This window comes from Anas platyrhynchos, chromosome 1, assembly GCF_047663525.1.
Source record: "Anas platyrhynchos isolate ZD024472 breed Pekin duck chromosome 1, IASCAAS_PekinDuck_T2T, whole genome shotgun sequence".
NCBI classification, from domain to species: Eukaryota; Metazoa; Chordata; class Aves; order Anseriformes; family Anatidae; genus Anas; species Anas platyrhynchos.
In genome coordinates this window covers 140,044,490-140,067,318 of record NC_092587.1, presented here as the reverse complement: position 1 = coordinate 140,067,318, position 22,829 = coordinate 140,044,490, and the positions used below count along the sequence as shown (strand labels likewise).

The following is a 22,829-nucleotide window of genomic DNA, read 5'->3' as shown; positions in this document are numbered from 1 at the left end:
TTCTCTTAGCTTTCTCTAATGCTGTGTTTGTCTACCACTAGGAATAAGCTAGCACGGCATTAAAAATGCCAGGCTTCTGGCATGACAGACAGATGCAATATATGGGGTGGAACCCTGCATGAGTAGGGCTATTTTGCAGGTAGGGGTAGCTGCAGTCCTGCCTTGCTCTGTTTGCACTTTATGGTCACAGGAGCAGGAAAGAAGAAAGGTAGCTCACACCCTGTTTCTTCACCTCCTTTTCTCAGTTGTGCAGAGTATAAAATGGCAAAGGAAGCAGAAGTGGGCCCTTAATTTAGGACACTACCACTGAGTTTTACACTTTACCTGAGTTTATTAGCACAAATTTCCATGGTTTATTCAGCTCCATATTACTTTAAAGTGAGTCTTAAATCAGAAAATATTGTGGAGAAGTACAAATGGTACATTTTAGTGTGTTGCTTTAAACAGAACAGAAAAAAAAATCACTTAATATGCAAAGTAAATTCTGTCTTAGCCTGAAGAGAAATGTTTTTATGGTAGACTCCCAGAAATAGGAGGTACAAGCATTATTCTCTGCTCTGCCACAAATTTGCTGCATGAAAGTCACTTAGGCACAGTTTAAACAGCCTCCCATCAGAGTCAGGTGATTGAAATATCCTTCACATTCAGCCTTCCTTCACAGCAGACCAGCATCTTACTTACACCCTCTGAATCGCTCTTTGCAGGTACTTCTGCCTTCTTAACTGTGTAGGGATCCTGGAAGAAAATGGCAGCACTTTGAATCACCTTGCTGGGCTCAATACCTCCTCTTTTGGCTCTGCAATACCTAATATAGGCACTTAGAGTGAGCAGCCTGAAAATGACTCTAAGTCTCTCTGCTCCTTAGTCCCCCATCTGTGAAATTGGGATAATAGCACTTCCACCCGCACAAGAACGTCAGGGAGAGAAATATAATAAAAAGTTTGTGAAGTTCTCCGGTATGATCGCAATGGGAGTCATATAAGAACCTAAAATAGATTGAAGCCAGTGTGCCATTCCAAACTTACTATTTAAAATCTTTATCCCTTAGAAAAGAATAAGGTCCATTAACCTTTCACTGTGTGCATCAGATTTCAACCAAATGCATCCAGTCCATTAATGGGCTTTATGTACCGCAGGAGTTCTGACTGAAGGAAAGACAAGTCAGGACAAAGAGGTAATAGTATGATTCATCTCTATCCACATCAAAAAGGAAATTCTGAGAGCAGATAGGTGGTATGTAAGTGTACACATCTGAACGTTATGTGCACATATGCATATACACTATCATTGAGGTCATACATGTATATATATCTGTTTAAGCACACAAATACACAGAGTCAAAGTATGGACAATAGGAGAAGAAATGGGGCAAGAAAGAAGAATGTCAGGAGAAGCTAAGGGAGCAGAGCAGTCCCTGAAAGAAAAGGAGGATACAGAAAGCAAAATCCCAACAAGAGGTCAAGCAGTGCTGAAAATGGTAGGGATAAAGAAGAAATGAGGACAGAGATGAGCCTTTGAATAACAGAATGTTAGTAGTCAAACTGTTTAAATCTGATTCTCTTAGTTGAAGATATTCATTACCTTTCTTTGTTGACTGATGAAAGACTGCATTTGCAAAGAGGTGTGAAACTGTTTTTACTGGTAATGATGCTTGAAAAGCTGGGGCAAAAGGCCTGGTGATCAGTTCACGGAATTCCCAGCACTGGAAGATCTTTGACAAACATCTGCCAGGAATGCCTTAGGCAGAGTGGATCCTTCTTTGGACAGAAGAGTGTGGACCAAATAACGTCTCATAGCCTTTTTCAGCTCTGCTTTCTGTATCTTACAATTTTCAGTGATGCACAGATTTTGATGGGCTTTAGCTTTCTCATAGAAAAACTTATGAATCTGAAGATATGCTCTCTTGTGTCAAGTTTATAATTCATGTTGAGAAAATCCCATGTTGAGACAATCCCATCAAATGTAACCATATCTTGATGATTACACTATTTCTCTGTGTCCTTATTTTTTCCCTCTAGGTGGAAAAGTTTGGAAAGGCACTGAATTATGCAGAAGCAGCACTATCGTTTATTGAGTGTGGAAATGCAATGGAACAAGGCCCAATGGAATCTAAATCCCCCTATACAATGTATTCAGAAACAGTTGAACTCATCAGGTAGGAAGGGAGGAGATGACTGCAGGGGTTACTCTGTTCGTGCAAACATGCTCACCTACATCACCACATAATTCCCTGGATAACAGTAAAAGGGGAGAATTGAGGGCCTCCCAAGTGCCTGGTCAGTCATATATAACATGTATGGATTTTCTATGATTTTAGTGGAAATTAAATTAGGAAACCACATAGAATGCAAAATAAACAAAGCTTTTCATATTACTTGAATTGCAAATTAGTTCAAGAGTTTCAAGATATAAGTGCTGTGCTCCTCAAAAGTGGAAAAAAACTGCTGCATAATACTAAAACACTCATGGAGTAGTAATTTGCAAGATGTTGAAACATGTTTAAGACTGCAGTGTAATGGTTACCTGAATGAAGAAGTGAACAGTGGTAGAAAAATGGACATTTGAGGTCCATCTGTTGAGTGTGCTCCCACTGTAGCCAGTGGAGTCCTGACAGCTGTCCAGCTCTTATTCAAGTAGACCTCCACTTTGGTCAGCTGCATGGCTCTCCAAATAGGACAGTCTAGACTCCAACCTGCAGTCACTATGAGGAAAGTTTCTGTCCCTATGAGGAAAGTTTCTGTCTCGTAAGTTCTTTCCTCTGTTACAGTTGGTACCAGTAGTTAATATTACTGGCAGCTCTTGTAGGGGAAAAAAAGGTCAAAATCATCCCAGCACCTGAGATGAGACTGGGAGAGAGAGTCCACGAGAGAGTCCAGCCACACTAGCAGAAAAAGCTGTATTGTCAGTGACCATGGCATAATTGCTCAGGACAGTCAACCATGCAGGTCTCATCAGTGCTAAGTCCATAGAAATTAAAACAGTTTATTTCTTAATCATATTCATAATGAAGCAAAGCTCCTAAAACAATTGCATTCTTTTGGATTTAGTGTTGATGCGATGATTTTCTCACATATGTTAACAATTCCATTGGCATTTTATTCCACTTAGGGCTGTCTTCTCATGCATTTCAGTGGATTGAGGCCAGCTTTCTAACTGGAAGGTTATTAAACAAAATAAAATTTTATTTATTTTTTTTTCAGTAGGAGAATAGTACAGTGCATCTCTGCATTTCTTCCCTTCTTTTTTTCAATACTTGCGCCATCACAGGCAGAGAGCTCTTTCTTTGTCTGCCCTGTCTTTTCTCATGATAGCAAATATATGGTCCTAACTCTGGAAATGAATTTTGCTTGCAGATCCATAGCTTTCAATAATGTGTGTAGCTGTGGTTGTGTTGTAGTGTGAATTGCTTTTGATCTCACTTGCTGTGCAGCTCAGAAAAATATACTAGGTTTACCAGGTATGCCTGTTAAAACAAAATGTTCACACTGAATCTTTGCACGGGTATCAGGATTAAAGTTTGAAAACAAAGATAAGAAAAACCACAAGCAGCTAATTATAGGGAACAGGTATTTTTCTGGAAGCAAGCCCAGAAGCGCTGTGTGTTGTCCTAACCTTGCCTATTGTTCAGGTATACAGCTGGAAGCCAAGATTTCCAGAAACTAATTTATGATTGCATAGCACATACACTCTTGAAACAGCAGTGCTACCTCTGTGGATGTTTAATATTTATAGAATTTGAATGTAATGTCATACGAGCAAAAATAGCTCCGAGCCACATGTTCCCCCTCTGCTGTGCTCTGCTTGGAGGTGCAAATCTGGGTAGACACGTTCAGAATTGGCAGGGTGAGGGCAGCACCAGCTTCAAGGCAGGCTGTCATCTGCCTTCGAACACTGTGAAAACCTTCCTGCATGAACTCTGTGTAACCGGGCTCCACGGCAGTTGAGGTTATTGTGGCAGGACAGCACAACGAGCCAGGAAGCAACACCTTGCCCTCTGGGCTGTACTGACAGATCAGGTCAGGGGAGTTGCTGCTGTATAAGGGGTGCAGGGAGGCACTGTTCATGGCAAAACAGCTCCAAAACACAACCAGAAAAGGATATGTGCTAAAGGATATGTAACTTCAGCAAATACTTGTAAGGGGGCAGCTCGAATGACATCGGTCAGCACAGCTCTCTCAGGAGCTGATCGGTAACATAAAGCTGTCTCAGTTAACTCACGTTGGCTTCTTTCCTTTTGCTCAAGGTACGCGGTGAGACTAAAAACCCACTCAGGCCCCAACGCCACGCCAGAAGACAAACAGCTGGCAGCATTATGGTTAGTAGATCAAAATTTCCTCAAAAGGCTCCTCAGCAGCGAGCCAGTTCTTGAAAATCAGATGCTGGACGCAGCCAGATAGGATTATGTTGTCTATTGAAATAAAGGGAGTACTTTCTGCTCCGGGAAGGTCCAGCCCTTGTATCCCTGTAGCAGGTCTGCATTCTGTCTCTGTAAATAAGCAATTCGTACTTATTGACTGTGACAGGTCAGCTATGGTGCGCCAGCATAATTAATTTTTAAATGCCTGATGGTTTGTTGTTTTTATGAGTGATGTACTTTTGTACTGATAGTTTGGTAATTTTTTTGTGGCTGACATTTTAGGCTCAATAATCGTAAATTATATTTACATTTCCTGAAGAGAGATACGGTGATGGTGATAATTAAACCTCCTGGATTACCTTCTAAATTGAGAGTTCTGGATATACGCAGGCACCTTAAATTCTATAGGGTGGTTGCTGATTGCTAGTAAAATGCTAAAATGTTATTAAAATCAAATTTTAATTTAATATCTATGTAGTTAATACATAAAATACCTATTACATGGTTACTGATTCTCAGTAAGTGGACATTTACAATCAGCAAGTGTGTTTTTAACATCTATTAACCATCTGTTAAAAAATCCAAATTAAATGCATCTTTAGCCTCCACAAATAAAGAGTCCTAATTAATCGGTTGCATTAAAAAAAGAACAAAATAATCAAAGGTGTTCATTTCTTTTAAATGCCCTGGGTCTGCTGTGTGATTAGGAGGAGCACGGAATATACGAATGGGAATTGCTTTAAAAAACACTTAGGTGGGGAGAGAAGGGAAGGAAGGAAGGAAGGAAGGAAGGAAGGAAGGAAGGAAGGAAGGAAGGAAGGAAGGAAGGAAGGAAGGAAGGAAGGAAGGAAGGAAGGAAGGAAGGAAGGAAGGAAGGAAGGAAGGAAGGAAGGAAGGAAGGAAGGAAGGAAGGAAGGAAGGAAGGAAGGAAGGAAGGAAGGAAGGAAGGAAGGAAGGAAGGAAGGAAGGAAGGAAGGAAGGAAGGAAGGAAGGAAGGAAGGAAGGAAGGAAGGAAGGAAGGAAGGAAGGAAGGAAGGAAGGAAGGAAGGAAGGAAGGAAGGAAGGAAGGAAGGAAGAAAGAAAGAAAGAAAGAAAGAAAGAAAGAAAGAAAGAAAGAAAGAAAGAAAGAAAGAAAGAAAGAAAGAAAGAAAGAAAGAAAGAAAGAAAGAAAGAAAGAAAGAAAGAAAGAAAGAAAGAAAGAAAGAAAGAAAGAAAGAAAGAAAGAAAGAAAGAAAGAAAGAAAGAGAGAAAGGAAGAGAGAAAAAAAGAAAGAGAGAAAGAAAAGAAAAGAAAAAAAGAAAAGAAAAGAAAAGAAAAGAAAAGAAAAGAAAAGAAAAGAAAAGAAAAGAAAAGAAAAGAAAAGAAAAGAAAAGAAAAGAAAAGAAAAGAAAAGAAAAGAAAAAAAAAAAAAAGAAAAGAAAAGAAAAAAAAGAAAAGAGCAAGCAGCCAGCAGCCGCATGTGCCCGCACCTGTGAAGGTGACCGAGGCAGCTCGCAGGACGGGGAGGCCGCTGCCAGGCGCCCTCCGTCTGCTGAGCAGAGGCTGTCCTCCAGCGGCGAGCGGCTGCAAGTCACCGTCTGCCGGCGGCCGAGAGAGCCCGGCTGGGGTTTTTTGGAGAGCCGCTTGCCCTGGGGGTGCTTTGGTGAGGTCTGGGCAGCTCCTGAAGGTGGGCAGCAGGGCACAGCCCCGGGCTGCCCGCCTGAAGCCGCCCAGCGATTCGGAGACCCAGTATCGCTTTTACAAACAGGGCCTCTGCAGCCACAGAAGTGCAACACATCGCCTTTTTGTTTCAAAAGCCGTGCTGCTGTGGTGCAATCCCACACGTCCCACTCAAAAAATCTGACTGTGAAGAGGTGGTGGTGATTCTTGTTTCAGAAAATAGACAGGCACGCCTAAATCCAGCACTGAAGACATGAGTTTGTGCATCCTGAACGCTGATTATCAGTTATCATTATGTAAAATTAAGCACTGATTATCAGTTATCCTTATGTAGAATTAATAGCTGTTGCTCCTGTTTAATTACATAGCATTAAAGGCAGCTGCAGGCTACCAAGGAGCATGGGGCACGCTGAGGTTCTCAGCCTGCTGCTGACACCATCCAGGGAGCAAACCAGGCAGGAGGTGTAGGAATGGCCTCAAGCCCCCTCCACAGCCTCCATCCTGGCCTCCCACATTGGAGATTACCCCACAAACTCCAGACAGGTCCAAGGCATTGCCTGTTTCCCAGCTGGCTCCATCTGCTGGAAGAGGTGACTGCGGGCACACAAAGTGGACCAGGAGCGACTCCAGTTCCTTATGTAGGTGCCAGGCTATTTTGTTGTTGTCCCAGGGTAAGACACCCCAAAATGTGCCTTTGCGTTTGCAACAAGGAAGGAAATAAAAAATAAATAAGATATATGTGTTGGGTTCCAGGCTTGTAATGACTTTTTGACAAGTGAGGCCTTTGGCCAAGCGTGTGGGCTCCAAGTCAGGGTCAAGGCCTGGGAAGCCAACTGTGCAAGGCCGGCTGAACACAGTGGGTTTTGTAGCACCCTGGTAGCAGCATGCTGATAACAACACTAAGCAGAGTGCCACCAGCCTTCCATTGCCTGTTAGTTTGGGAATTTAAGACAATTGACTGGGATTCCTCTTTGGGGGCACACCTTACCTTCTGCTCTCCCTTTTCTCCTAGTTACCGCTGCCTGGCCCTTCTGTACTGGAGGATGTTCCGACTCAAGAGAGACCATGCTGTCAAGTATTCAAAAGCACTTATTGAGTATTTTAAGGTACATTTTTAATGATTTTTTAAAATCAGTGTGTCTTTATAGTAAATACAGCATAAAAAAAAAAAATAGCTGTGCCGAGTTTAGTTTTTGGCCTGTCAAGTCAGCAGAAGTATTACTACAGACTCCCATGGCAATACTTGGTCTCTAGTTAGTTATATTTCCTTCACAAGACAATATACAAGTCATGTCCCTTCATGAAGGATGAGAACTTTATTGTACCAACAAACAGGCATTTTCAGATTGTTCTTAATCACTTATCTAGTGCTACCCTGCGCTGCTGTGAGTAGGTTTTGGAGATTTTGCTCTCAGGATCCCCTCCAGGATTATACATCCCACTAGACTTCCTGTGGGGTGATGACTTTGATCCAGATCAGTCCTCAGCTGCAGGGCTTCCACTTAGCAGCGTCCATAGGTAAGGCAGTGCAATGGGACATGTTCTCACCCAAGGAACTGGCAAAGAGCCCACACTGACTTCGGTCATACAAGAGCATCAGAAGGCAACCAAACCACCTGCCTTGAACTTGCCAGCACTGCTGGCTTCCCCTTCCTGTTTTGCTCCACCTTCCTTCTCCACTCTCTGCCAGTACCATAGCCTAGTTATTTTGAATAAGGCAAGAAGTCATTCTGCATATTTTAATGTATTTTATTTGACAGACAGCTTTCCTCTGAAAGTAACTCAAGAACAAAACCTTTCTGATGGAGCCCTCTTAGCAGTCAGTCCATCCAGCGTTTGATCTACAAACAGAAAAATAGCCTCTATCTTTAAAATAAGAAAAAAATATGTACATACAAATGTTTTAAGACAAACTGTTTTGGGAACCTGAATAACCATTTGTCTTTAAACACAGGACTCTTTTTTTTTTCCCTTTTTTTTTTTTCAGAAGAATATACCTTGAAATGAAAAACATCCATCCTTTGACATTTAGTTAATAAAAAATTTCAAATACAAGCACAAACATTCATGACCAGATTCTAAACACAAAAAGACAGTGAAGGAAATTGACAGATCTGTTATTGTCAAACTGAAATTGAAGCCACTGTAATTGCTTCTAAAAATTTAGCAATATATGATTCAACGTTATGTTTTTCTAACAATGACTTGATTTCAGAGAAAAGAAATATGTGCCCATTATAACACTTTATTTTTCTTTACCAATTCAGAGAATGCCTGCATTAAGAACAGGATGGTCAGGCTCTCAACCGTGTAAAATGTCTCCTACTTCAGACAGAAACTGTTTCACAGCAAACATAAAATGGACTTTTACTCTGTTATAGCCAAGATAAGCTTGTTTTTTTGCAAAGCTCCTGCCGATGTAATGATAGTGTAGTTTCACATTAGAAAGTATTTTCACCTTTGAAAGTAAAAAATGAAAAAAAAAAATCCATTTGCTATAATTTTCAGTGGAAAACAAGCCAATTCTCCACTCATTTCATATTTGGTATCTAAAAGCTTTCAAAACCAAGTGACGTGAAATGCTGACTACATTAAGAACTTCCACATATATTATCAATCAAAGAAAGATTTTGAACCATGTCACACATATTTTCAGGTAAAATTTGACATACTTTTATTTTAGAAAATAAAAAAAAAATATCTACTTTCAAGTATTTTATTTCCATTATATATATATATATAAAAAAAAGGCAGCAGAGAATTAAAAAGAAGACACAGATATTCAGGAGCTAGGCACATCCCAGAGTATAAAGAAACCAGGAGAATGGGTAGCAGTAAGAAAAGTGGGATAAGAGATGGTCTCTTATAACAATTGCACTCTCTTCAGAATCCTTACTGCACCCTTCTTGTGCAGAATTGAAAAGAGGCTGGAGTAAAACATCTAAAACATGAGGTTTTTTGAAGTTGTACAATAAGGCAGAGGATAGTTAAATTTACAGTGGAAGTATCCTTGATTCCAGTTTGATTTTCTCATTTTCCTGCCTCCAAATCTGTAAGTAAATTACACGTACTCAGTTTCTCATACACTAGAAAGATGAGGTAGTTCTGAAACAGACCAATAATAATAACACTGAAGGAAGAGCCCACTGTAGGACACTCCAAGTTTAATTTTTCATACCAGTTACCTGCGACGTAGAATGCCCAGTGTCAAAATGCAGGAAGGGTGCCAGGGCACACACAGCACTGATGTGAGTACTACTAAAATACCATAGCCAGTTCTCATGTGTGCACAAAAGATGTGGGAACACAAGAGGGAATCAGGGAATGCGTCAAAACTGAGTAAACAATCTTTTTGAAGAGAGGCTCAGGTGGTGTGTCCATCTTAGGTTAAGAGAGGATGTGATCATTGTGTGTATGGAAATATCACTGATAATGCCAGGTGACATGCAGGCTTGCTGGCACCGGACCAACAAAACCCCAAAGCTAGCACTGAAGTTCAGAAAAATTCAGCCTCAAAATCCTGAAACAGATCTGTTTTCATAACTCAGAAGCCTGCTAAACAGTAGAATGGGACACAGGAGAGCAAGCAGGATAAAGAGTGTTTTAGGATTCCTATATGACTAGCTATACTTTTTTAAAAAGAAAAAAAAAATGTTTTGGGGTTTCTGGTAGCAGTTCCATGACTGGTGGAAAAGGGATATGCACACTGAGTGACCTTTTGGTTTTCTGGTTTTCTCTATTGCAAGAAATTCCAGCCTAAACCTCACAGAGAGTCTTAACAGCACTTTCTTCTGAACACCCAGGATTTCTGTCAAAAGGCTCAGTATCAACTAGCATGTTTTCCTAACAAGCCCCAACCCTGGGTGTTTAATAGGATGTGATTTGAGTCTGTGCTACAGCACTGCTACATCACAACACCAAATCAAGCCCAGTGGGTTTATTGCATTGTAAGACTTACCTACACCATTTTTTTCTTACATTTTTTTACTTTATACTGTTTACTGTTTTTCATTTTATCGTTATACATGTTATGTGTATTATGAATTATTTTTCCTTTACAGAATTCATCAAAAGCTGCCCAGAACCCATCTCCTTGGGGTACCAGTGGAAAGTAAGTTCACATGTCACACAGAAGCTTAGATCAGATCGGTTGGTTGTCAGATATTTTCTGCAGTATGTTCTGATACTCACATGTTTTTAAAACAAGCATCCTCTTAACTAATGGTGTTAACATCTAATTTCAGGAGCACAGGAACTCCATCACCCATGTCCCCTAGCCCTTCTCCAGTCAGCTCTGTAGGATCCCAGGGGAGCACAGGGGCCCCTTCCCCATCTCCTATAATCAGCATCCCACAGCGCATTCATCAGATGGCTGCCAACCACGTCAGCATCACCAACAGCATCCTGCACAGCTACGACTACTGGGAGATGGCTGACAACCTGGCCAAGGAAAACAGAGGTGAGTGATTCAAGGCAAAGGTCTACTCTAGAAGAATCTCACATGATTTTGATCACAAAAATAACTGTTTTGATAAGAAACCTTTCTGCAAAGTAGGACTGCAGAGGTGATTATTTTTCTTCAGCCTGTTCCTAGTCTGTCCCAAAACTGCCCCAAAATGCAATTTTGACAGCTATGTCACTCAGAAGCATCTTTATATCACCAACTTCTTTTTTCTTTCTGCAACTGGTCAGGACTGGTGGCAGACAGGTCACAGATATAGCTGCATGTAGCATTCACTGCCATCTAAGTAATTCTGGATAGAAAGGTTTGAGAGAATAAAGGCAGCTTTCTGTGCCCCAAAGTCATAGATTTGGACAGGATGCATCCAACCAGACCATGTTGAAAGCCAGGAGCACCCTTCCTTTCTGCAGGAGAAATGAACACCTCTCCATCCACCCATCCAGCCTAGCCCCATGCAGCCACAGATGGGAATTAGGTGCCTTCACTCCCTCTTCAAATCAAAATTCTCTCAGCTGAGCTGCTTTCCCTGAGTGGGTGCCTCATCATCTGATGATGATAAAGTATTCCTTGGTTTTTAGGCTATGTAATTACGTATTTAAGACAGAGACATGGGCGGGATTCAAATCAAAATGAGGACACCTAAGCATAGGTGTCTGTGAGCTGGGGGGGGCTAATCTCCCATTACAGTTGATAGAGTTTTGTTCGATACAAGCAGCAGAGCTCAAAGAGCTGCTCAGTTCACCCCAAAGAGGACAGAGGGATACAATACACTTTCCAAACTATCAGTAGCAAATGCCCTTTGAGATGTCCTTTCCTACACTGCTGCTCCAGAAGTCTCATGTATGTCCTGTGTTAGATCTGCCAGCCCAAACTGTATTATCAACTGCCTGAGGACATCTCAAACGGGCATTATATGCCTCTGCGTAGGCAACTGAATTAAGTCCCTCGTGGCTAGCTAGGCAAATTACTACTTAGGCTGGGATGAACATGTCATAGAGGTCTCTATTTGTCCATCAAGGTATTTGGATATCTAGTATAGGTATAGACAAACACTCATGTTTAGACTTTTACATTTAGTTGTCCTTAATCTCGGAATAAATCTTGCCCAGCATCTGTTTGCTTTATCAAGACAATGGAAGTTAATGAAAGGCAAAGCCGAAGAACTCACTGTTTTGTTCTTTCAAAAGAAAATTGTTGTGCATCAGCCTGTAACATCATGAACCACAGGGCTTTAAAATTAATCTCACCAGCACTAAACTTTCATTTCCATGAAACGTTCAGCTCGACTCAATTTGCAAGAGAATAAAATCTATTAAAGGTTGACAAGTAGCAAATACAGCTTCACTCTTCTGATGCCGAATCTTTTTTCTTTCCCTGTAGATTTTTTTAATGACTTGGATGCATTGATGGGACCTATCACCTTGCACAGCAGTATGGAGCATTTAGTTCAGTACACTCAACAAGGACTTCACTGGGTGCGGAATAGCGCTCACTTGTCATAATGACTGTGTGCCATTCACGTGGACTGTATACCTTTCATGGATAATTCAGTTATTCTGGACACTGTGCTACAGAAATAGTCAACCACAGCATTGATCCAAACAAAGGTGAATATTTCTTCAATGTTGAGCAAAATTTTTCCGAGTGTAGACATGTATCTGTGCATATGTACAATATACAATGATGTCTTTTCAGAATGAATAGTTCTGTACCGCTCTCCAAACATTTTCATACACTAGAAGTACTAGAAGAACTGATCTTGATGCACAAAACATACCCTTTCTATTCACGGGCTGAAAAACTCAGAAACCAAAATCTGGTGGGTTGATTGAACCAAGTGCAATAAGCACAAATCCCTGTTCAGGAAAGCTCTCAATAGATTCTTACCTTTAAGCTTGTACCGAAATCCCATTGACTTCAGTAGAGCTTAAGCACATATACGAGGGCTTTCCTGAACTGGAATGAATGAGGGCAAATCTCTGCCATGGAGAACTTTTACTGCGAGCACGGACACTTGACAGAAGTTCCAACAATAATGTTCAATCTCCCTGTAACCTCCCCACTGGGGCGGGCACGCAGAGGAGTTGTGTAGTCTGCATTAAGTTGGAGAAAGACGGCATTCCTTCATGTGCAATAACTTTCAACAAATTGCATGCATTTCTTTATCTCCTGTCTTTTTAAATAACTTTACCTCTTGTTCAGCTCCACACCAACAGTACAACCTGCAGTATCGGGCAAAAAGCCTGAAAGCAGATATGCTGATAGCAAGAACTTTTAAAAGAGGTGGTGGAAAATTGCATTCTGTTACTGACAGTAAATAGATAAATGAAAAAATATGGCAACCTGCAATCCACTTAGTAAAGAAAATGTGTTAATTTCAGCTGCATACAGACAGAGAGACATATCTGTAATAGTTGTTGGCTTTGCATAGGAAGGCTTCATCTTACAGATTTTGATTTTCATATCTTTTTCATCTAGCAGAAGCTCACAGCCTGTTCTTCTAGTCTATACGGGAACGTTACATGTAATTTCCTTTATCTGGGAAGCTGAGTTTGCTGCTCATCAGGCTAAGAACTGTTTCCTATCATAATCCTCTCACTCTTCATCCATAATCCTCAACGAGGCTTTAATGTTTCTTGATTTATTGGATGTTTTCTGTTCCTGTTGACAGGCTATGTTTTTTTGTGCCAGAAGAATTAATCCCACAATGATTGGAGTTTAATTTGGGTCAGCTGAGGTCAAGGCCAGTTCATACCAACTGTGTTTGCATTTAGTGCATTCGTGTCCATTTTCAGTGGTTTTGACACATTTAGTTTTCTTCCTCTGTTACTGGAAATATTTTTTTTTTGCTTGCTTTGCAATCAGATTTGCAGCCCTTACTCAAGTCAGCAGCTCTGATGACTTCAATGGATTATTCTTGTCCAAGTCACTGACTGGACCCTTTGACTGTTGTTTCCTATTCTAATTTACAAATATATTAAGGAAACATGAGTGCAAAAAACTCTTTCAATAGAGGATACAAGTAGAAGTAGCCACTGATATTGATGGTTGATTGATTGGTCTCTGCTGCCTTTTTTTTCCTCCCAGATTTTTGAAGAGATGCATAAAAAAAAAAAAAAAAAAAAAAAAAAAAAAGATACCAAACAAAGTGGCACATTTGCTCAGTAGAACAAAGGTTGTATTTACCCTGTGTTAAAGAACAGGCTTGAGAACACACTGAGCCCTACATATGTGCATTTTTTTGTCTAGGCTACTTACCATAACTGCAGCTATTGCTCGGACTCAGCACACCACTCTGTTCGAAGCAGCTCAGCAGGGTAACTTCCAAGGGACTGCTGAGTCCCAAACCATCCCAGGCCAATTTTATGTGCCGGTCAATTCTCGGATCCTGCCCAGGAAAACTCCTGAGCTCAGGCTGTGGTAACCTCTTAATACAGACTTGAGTGTTACAGCGTGGCTGGCTTTAAGAGTGGACATGGACCTGCCTTTAAATGACAAAATACACATCCTCCAAGTCCTCCAGTCACTCTTAATTCCAGTCACCCGCCCTAGAAGGAACACAAGTTGTTTGGTCCCGAGTATCGTGGAGAACTTGGTCAGTGCCTTTTCTGTTTATTACTTGCCTGATCTCCAGCTGTGGAAGTCTGCCATGATGTACTCGACTAGCAGCAGCAGATTCCATCAGCTGCTTCCATACCACATGAAGGTACTGTGGGATTTCTCCTCAGATCAGGAAAGTGAAATTCCTATTAGATTTGCTTCTCTTTTCTTTGATGGTGCCTATGATGTTTATCTTCAGATAAGTTTGGGGGTTTGGGAGCCCTTGTTGCTATTTAATGTTGAGAAATTTTAGATGTGACATATATTCCTTGCCTTAAATGGAGTTTAGTTTTATTGCACACGTGGCATTTGAGTTTCAAGTATGGAACTTTGAAGCATGTTTATTTTACTAAGATCGGGATATTTTTCTTAATCACGATGAACTCTTTGTATGGATGTAATATGTCAAGCAACTTCAAAGAAATGCAAGAATTAATGCTGTCCTGTTGTAACGTGTTTCCAAGTACTAAGGATCTCTTGCAGATGATTGTCCTTTCTTGTACATGGTTCTAATATTTAATTACTCCAGCTAAAATACCCATTGCTTCCATGGAAAAACACAGTGGTTTTTTAGGTTTTGTGCTGGCATCATCCATGTTGTCCGATGAGCCCAACCAAGCCTTAACCTCTGGTGGTGTAACAGGATAAAATAGCAGCCAGTTAAACCAACTAGACATAAATGGATTAGAAGTTTTGGCCTCCTCTCTGTAGGGTTTCTTACAGCTGTGTTTTCTAGAGGTTATTTAGGATACTCTTCTATGCGGGCTATTTTGCTGTATAATGGTTGCTGCAGTTTAGATGACTGAAGCTGAATGTGACATGGTGACAACAAATACTTTATTCAACTTCTTAGGGACAGATTTGGAAAAGAGTATGCAGCTTTTAGATTTGATCCAATTAAGCAAATGTTCCACGTTAAGAACCTGAATAGTTTTAGACATTTCAACATGACTCAAAGGTGCTTTGTGTGTTCTGGATGAGACCAAGGGAGTCCGAGGACTTTTTTTGGGGCTCAGTGAGAGATGTCTACTTGTCTCAACCAGTTGTAAAATTCCAGGAACATGCAGGCTTCTTTACACTATAACATTTTCAGGTTCATTTTGTGAAAGGAAGAAGTTAGTCCATACAAACCTAAAAGGATTATGCCTGGAGGGAGAGGCTGGTAAAGCAATGGGAATGCATTCAAAGGAACTATATATTGCAGGTGGATGCAAGAAATGCAGTGCAGCCTACAGGATCCTCAGAGACAGCAAGATCATACAGACCCTTTGGCCTTAATCGTTTATAGTATTCTGTGGTGGCATGAATGACAGATAAGAACAAATTATATGCAGAGGTTCAAGTGTGGCCAAAAGCCAAGCAGAGTCCCCCCTGTCACGTGGCAGGATACCCCAGCTCCTTGCTTGCCTATTTCTTTTATCCAAATATCACAGGGCTCCAAAGGAAGAGGTTTCAGTGAACAGAAGACCTTAGGTAAAGGAGGTTAAGAAGATCAAGCCCTAAGTGTAGATACAAATATGTATGTATATACTGTAAATCTAAATAGTAATAAAAGTCACTCAGCATGAAGGATATTACTAGTGCCTACCATTGATCATCAAGTACTCATCATTGAGCAGCCATATCACCTCAGAACTGCAGTAACTGTTATCAAAATAATTTGTGCAGCTAATTAATTTATAAGAAATGCACCTTCGGGACTGTGCCATAGTATCTCTTTTGTAATACAAATGTTCAACCATTTTTCATGGCTACTGATTCAAATCTACATCACTGAAATGTCAGGATATCTTTTTCTTTTTTTTTTTTTTTCCCTAGATGAGGGCATATACTTAGACCTGGCTGATCTGTGCTTTGTTTATCTACCCAAGAGACTTCTACAGTCACCAGCCTTAACGCATGTACAGTATATACTATTCACTGACTTCATTGTAGGTTTTAATCCAAATGAAATTGGAATTTGCAAAATGACTTGGATTAATGGCGTCTGTCTCAGACACCCTGCAGATGCGACATTAAATGATTCATGATTTTAACCAGGAAAGGTTGACTTTTATGTAAATAACAGGGGTGAGTTCCAAGAATTTCTACAAGATTTTTTTTTCAAATTAGACGATTGTCAAAGTAATACATTTTTTTTTAACTCTCCTAAATCTTCTGGGGGGTTATGGGTTCATGTCAAAGCTATATTAAGAACTTCTCCTTCTGCAATATGCCTTGCCTTTGCATAATCTGCTTAATGCTTAATACGTCAAAAAGAAATGTTGCTTTTTCACAACAATAGCAATGTTTCCCTCCCCACCTCCAGGGAGAATCCTCAAACTAAAGAATAAAATCTCTTGGCACAATAGAAATACAAACAATGCTCAAAGAATATGAACTTGTTAAGATAACGATAGGGGTTTGGCTGGCATAGACCTAACATGCCTCTCGTTTTCATATCTTTCTGTTAGCATTTACATCACATCTTTGAACTCATTGTGTTTGAAACTAGAGAATTAGTCTGATTTTCATGTCTTAAAAAGGCCTGATAGGTCTGATCAGTATCATAATTATAATTGTTACATTAGCTTATGTGCTGTGCAGTGAGGGCTGGGAAGGCATGTAACCATAGATAAATTTGTCAGAATTCATTTAGAAAAGCATTTGGATGATCTTATGCCTATCCTGTGAAGAAAAACAGAGATCAATGTCTCCCACCCAATACTGGTAGCATGAAGACTCGGCTACTTTAATGTCTCCCCTAAAGCTGCCAGTTGCCCTTTCTAAGGCCGAGACTCCATTTCCAGCCTTACTGGTTGCCATGCTATCGATTGTTCTGAAGGTTGATTAACAAACTGGGAAAGTTACCGTAGGCCCTGTTTGCCTTCACCTCACTAAAGCTGCAGGGAGGATAAATACCAAGATTTGGAGTATCCAAGGCTCTATCATTCCTTCAAAAGGCTTTCCTCACTGAGATTCAGCTGGAGATGTTTCTTAAGTCATTCTTGCTTGCTGTCTGGCTCCTTTGCTCTTGGAAGTCCTCAGGTATGAGTGCCCTTTCAGGGATGTTTTCTTCTCTGGTAGCCCAAGCTGCCTTTCAAGCAACGTGCTGGAGCATGGAGCAAGTAACCCACAGGTTGCACAAAGGGCCTTGCTTTCCCCCACAAAACCAGCAGAAAATACAGCAAGGTTTGCTCTTTTTCTTGATCTGTGTAGCTTGCATCTTGCACAGTGTAGCTTGAATCCCATACTCATCCCTGCTACCCCAAAAGAGCTTCACTGGGTCCAATGAAAACAAGGGGATGACAAAAAAATGGGAGATTTCCTCTGTCCCAGGGCACATATTCCTTTTGGGGAGCGAATATAAAGAACAGCACGGATCATGAGGCATTCAGGTCTCATGTTTCTCATATGTACTAACACAGGGGTACTTAACATTTATCTGCCTCATAGGGCTTTATGAGTATTAATTAGTGTTTGCAAATCACATTGCATCCTCAGAAGGGAAGTGCTGCAGAAGAGCTATGGAAAAAACTGCTAAGCACACTGGATGAATTTCACCCCTGAGTCCAGAGCTACAAGACCCTCAAATTCCTTAAATATCATCTAAACTCTCAGTGTAAGCACCAGAGCATATAAAACTAGTGCTTAGTACTGAGGGGAGTCATAGAGTCACAGTCTAGGTGAAATTGCCGTTCCCAGAGTATCTGTAACTTTGATCCTCGTAGCAAGCAAGAACCACAACAGTGATTCTGGGACAAATGGAGTAGGTTAACCAAGTGGTGGGGAGCCATCCTAAGAATTGCAAATTCTTTTTGTATATAAGACACTTTGTCTTTCTGTAAAAGAAATTTGCCTTCCCAGTCTTACCAAGAGTGTTTTTCAGCCTCAGAAAAGTTCAAATTTGTTACTACAAATCTGGCTTGAAATGAATCCAGACCAATAGATGCTGTCCTTTAGAACGGTGCATTGCAGAGAGCACTAGTCAGCTATCAGAACAAAACCAAAAAAAGTGCTTCTCATAAAATATCCATCTGTTAGTGATGTACATTACCAGCATCTGATCCAGGAAGTCAGGTACGTTGGAGGACAACGTTGCCTTCCCGAATCATGCCATCATTAACCACTGTCACAGGGTTAAATTCCATGCTCTGTTCTGACACATTGCCTCTAGGAGTCACCAGTAAAACACTTCAGCAAGGACTGAACACCAGTCAAATCAACAAAATATCTCTACTGCTGTTCATCTTATTCAGGCAGTACGAGCAAATCCTTCCTTACTTAGCACTACTTGTCTTTTTGTTCTTATTTATGGAATCTTTACCCTAGCCACAGACATGAAAGGAAATGTTTCCTGTGGTGACAAGCTAGATGTGGATAAGATTTACCAAAGTAAGGGCCCTTCTTAGTCTTTTTTCTGATTTCTATGTCTAAAAAAGTTGGTATTTTAAAAGAATAATTTCATCTGCAGTTGAGATTTTGGAGTCTGCCTTCACCCATGACAAACAAGTCCATCTTCCATTTGCTCGCATAAAGTGCTGCCTGGTAGCATGGGGGCTTCTGGCATTCCCCATGAAACTACATATTGCTAATTACTGCCATCATCAATACATGAGTGCACCTTACATCTCCTCACCCTGTCGTTTTACCTCCCTGGTCACACAGTCTGCTCTCCCTGTAGCTTCCCTTGCCCCACAGTTTTCATCCCCAACTCCATCTCCCAGCCTGGGCTGGTGATGCACAGGACAAGGGACAGAGCAGAGCTGCTCCAAGCAGCTTAGGATCTTTCTGTTTTCTTCTTGTTCACACCCCACTGGTGGAACTAGTGCCCACCTTCTTCCCATTACTGCTAGCAAGAAACTAGTTCCCTTCTTAGGAGGAGATAGGGAGAGCTGATGGCTCCACACGCAAGTTCTGACCAACTCTTCTTCTCTAGGTGAGCAGATGGATGATAGGCCACTAATCTCGGGACCCAAAGCCTTTGTGCTGGTGACTCAAATACCCCAAGTGCAACAGCAGTGCAGCTGGAGGGGTTGCAGCAGTGCCACCAGGGCCAGCTGCCTTTGGCTCAGGTGTAACTGATTTGCTTGAATGAGCACTGAAATTTGGGACCCTGCAGTAGAACCAGCAGGAACTGGTAGCCTCACACCTGTCCAAGGACTTTCTGTAGGTCATTGAGACCATGCAATCAGCCTTGTAATGACTCTGGGGTTAAATAGCAATAGAAGCCGGAATGGAAGAGGGAAAAAAAGTCCTGATTTAATCACAGAAGGTGGGATTCACCTCATCCTGTACTGAAAGTCTAAAATAAGCAAGAAGAAACACACCCTAATACTTGTACTTGTTTCTGTCACTAGCTATAGAGGGAGTCTACATGATGAGCTCAGAAACAGAGACAATACATATCCCACCCCACATTTATGATTGTACCTGTTGCTACCTGCCGAAATCGGTAAAATACCATAGGGTAGGCTAAGGTAGGGTATGGCTGAGGGAGCAGACAAACAGGAAAATACGTATGAGGTAAATAAATTTATTTCTGAGGTGTTTAAAGCAGGTGTTTCAGACTTGAACCATTCCTAGCCCACTCTCTAACTCACTAGGCCCAAATCCAAAGTAGTTCCTTGAGGGTTGAATATGCACCTTTCTTCTGTTAAGATTACTGAAATATCCAGAAAATACATTTTACAGTTTCGTAAACACTCAAAGGCACTTTTTCATACGATGTCTGAAAGTGCAGTTGGCTTTTTTTAACAGAAGGAAGCGTTTCTGTCGATGGTCAAAGAGATCAGACTGGCCATCGGCCCACAAGAGGCCAATGTTTCTATGGAAATTCAACTACCTGTGTGAAAGAACATGAACAACATTGCAGTTTTATCCACGGAGAATAATCTGCAGGCAACACAAGGCCACCTAAAGCTCATAGCCTGCCTGCACGCTGCCAGTGCCATAGCAGCTCCTCCAGGAGAGGAGGCAGAAAGGTTGAGAGGCATCAGGGCTCCTCTCCACGGCCAAGCCAGGCCTTCCACATGGGGCCTCTGTGCTGGCCACAGCGGATGGAGAGAATGACCAGTGCAACAACACAGGGCTGTGCAAGGACTCGTGCTTCACCTAGGGCAGCTCCCTGTCCCCCTGTGCTCATTACTGATCGAAGCTTGTGTGGCAGTGATGCCTGCAGACCAGGGCCCTGTCAAAGCGGGCACCCTACAGGGAGCGAGCCACAGACTTGCTTTCAAAGAGCTGCCATCATACAGAAGCCAAAACCAAACCAAACTGCAGGTGGGCAAGGAAAGTAGAAAGGTAGGGAAGAGAGCAGAGGGCAGCCAAAATAAGAGGATGCTTAAATTTGTCATTACTTACCTAATCAGCAGCAATAATGACAGTAACCATAACTCCCTTCCCATTTCCTTTCCAAGGGTAGCAGCAGTGGTTGAAACAGTGATGTAGCAGTCCCAGTGTGAGGTCCTGCCACTGAGATCCCCCTCAATCAATTTGCTGGACGTGTGGGCAGCACACAGTGGGTGCTGCCACATTGTGGCTCTCCACCTTCCCTTTCACGTAGCCAACTGGGACCCCCTCTTCAGCTGAGGTACTCAAGGGTCAGATAGCAACCAGAATTATTTTTGTGTATTTTCATATTTAATTTCTTGCAATGAACACTGGCTTTTTTTTTTTTTTTTTAATAAATTTATTCGAGACAATGTGGCTTTATTTGCATCTCATATAACACTGCTTACATTTCTCTCCGAGGGTGTTCCTCCTGAAGCCTCGCCCACCCAGCCAAAGCTACAGCAGTTTATCTTTCCAGTGAGAGCAATCCCACAACACATCCCTACGTTGCAAGCAGTATTGTTTACACAGGTTAATAAACGGAGTATTCTGTACAGTAATTTATGCTGTAAGATATGTACATATATCACTGTAGCAGTCACAAATGCTTTAAACTGCCTTATTTATTAGATCAGTTAGCATTTCCCCCCTTGCTCCAGAACACTTTAAATTATTTTTATCTTTTGCATTAGGTAATTTTTTTAGTTACTGCATTTTGACCCAATTATTGAAAAAAAAAATCTTTACAGTAAATAGATATCTAAAAGTTAAGTAGAAATAGCAAATTTACCACCCATCCAACTAATAGAGCTCTAATTATGATTAAAAATAAATATCTTATATTCTTATCTGTGTATTATAGTATATGCCACAAATCATATTCCACTTGTGATCAATACAAACAAGAGCTTTAGTAACTTTCACCTGTTTCATTCTTCCATTCGGAGACAAAAACATAATAAACCACTTAATCTAAAATATTCCCCGTGAGAGCCCTGGTCTTATTCCTCCCTCAGGCAAAACTTATGTTGGCTTCAGTGGGAGCTTTACCTTGGAAAAAGTACAAGATAGGGACATTACAAAACAAATATATCATGTATGAACAGCACTTGTGCTTGGTACTCCTTCCTTTTCTTTTTCTTTTTCTGTAGTAAGAAACATAGGGTAGGTATTACATCTGTAACAGTTGTCTGTCTCACTCCTTCCTTTTTGCCGTACAAGTACAAAATTAAGATTCAGAAACAATTGTATTGGTTCCAGTCACTCAAGCAAATCAGAAATCTTATGGGGATCAGTTCCAAGCCAAACTAGAAAGTACAAGAAAATTTTGCTTTTGTTTGTCTTCATGTTAAATTTTGTCACACGACTGAACAGGTTCATGCGTACAAAGGCAATGAAATTATTAACGACTTCTTTTACTGTTTGGAGATTTTGCTATGTCCACAGTTCATGTAAAACTCATGTAGCACAGTTTCTGGGATGGTGAAAAATCCTACTGTAATGTAACAGAATGAGCCTTAAGGATTTGTAAGAATAAGCACTTTTATATTAAAAAGCAAATATTAATTCATCAGTAAGATTACTTTTTTAATGTGACAATAAACCATGAAATCAACATCCTTCCGTCTCAAGTACGTCTCATCTGTCTCTTTCTTAAACCTTTGTTTCCGAGTGAAAAATTTGCCTGGTTTTGTGGTGCAGCCTCTGGGTCCCATCACAGCCGCCTGTGCTCCAAACTAAGCCACCTGCCCTTCCCCACGGGAGAGGTCTTTGGAAAACTTTGTACCAGGAAAAAGGAAAAAATCCCATGTAGGATTGTTCTCCCTCTGAATTACTTATTCCAGCATGCCAAAGCCAAAATGCTTTAACATGACTTTTTCACAGAATGGTACCTCCTAGCCATTTTCTCTGCTCATCGGATTCCCCAGGTAGGCAGGAGGGGACCTGGGTGTTTTCCTTCTTCTTCCTGGGGAAATCACATTTTCCCGAGCAGCTCCTGACAGCAGAACAGGTACTGGCTGGATGTCCTGGGGCAGGCCAGCAGGAGTGAGCTTCCCCAGAAACCTTCTGCTTTTGTGACTTGCCACCATGCACACGTTATCCATACCCTACCTGGGTCTCAGCTCAGTCCTACACACCACAGACAGCTCCATCCAATTCTGCCAGGGTGGGCCGGCGTGCTTCGGTGCTGCCTCCCCTCCTTGCATATCACTGTGCCTTGACAGCAACCCTGCCAAGCAACCTTGCAGGATTTCACTTCTGGCTTGTTCCACAAAAACCTTCTCAGTTTAATTCAAGGTCAGGAAAGAAGTCAGGCAGCACCGAGTTGGAGACCTGGAGGGCTCATTATGATGATCTAGTCTTACTTCCCAGGAAAACATGGGCCATAAGGTTTCATCAAGGGATTCCTTAATCAAAGGCTAATAACCTGATGAAGAG

General features: G+C 41.3%; 1 protein-coding gene across 6 annotated transcripts in view; it reads left to right on the top strand.

Annotated features, from left to right (window-relative positions):
- Nucleotides 1-22,009, top strand: part of AFF3 (ALF transcription elongation factor 3) — a 337,507-nt gene extending 315,498 nt beyond the window's left edge. For 5 of the 6 annotated variants that reach the window (XM_072030956.1, XM_072030955.1, XM_072030948.1 and 2 more), the window contains exons 16-21: nucleotides 2,019-2,155; nucleotides 4,244-4,315; nucleotides 7,029-7,122; nucleotides 10,078-10,127; nucleotides 10,261-10,475; nucleotides 11,859-22,009. In XM_072030956.1, the coding sequence (XP_071887057.1) occupies nucleotides 2,019-2,155; nucleotides 4,244-4,315; nucleotides 7,029-7,122; nucleotides 10,078-10,127; nucleotides 10,261-10,475; nucleotides 11,859-11,980 (690 nt within the window). In that variant the 3' untranslated portion in view covers nucleotides 11,981-22,009. Of the gene's footprint in view, nucleotides 1-2,018; nucleotides 2,156-4,243; nucleotides 4,316-7,028; nucleotides 7,123-10,077; nucleotides 10,128-10,260; nucleotides 10,476-11,858 lie in introns of those variants that run through there. The other variant, XR_011805753.1, reaches the window with a different exon arrangement.
- The last annotated feature ends 820 nt before the right edge of the window (nucleotides 22,010-22,829 follow it).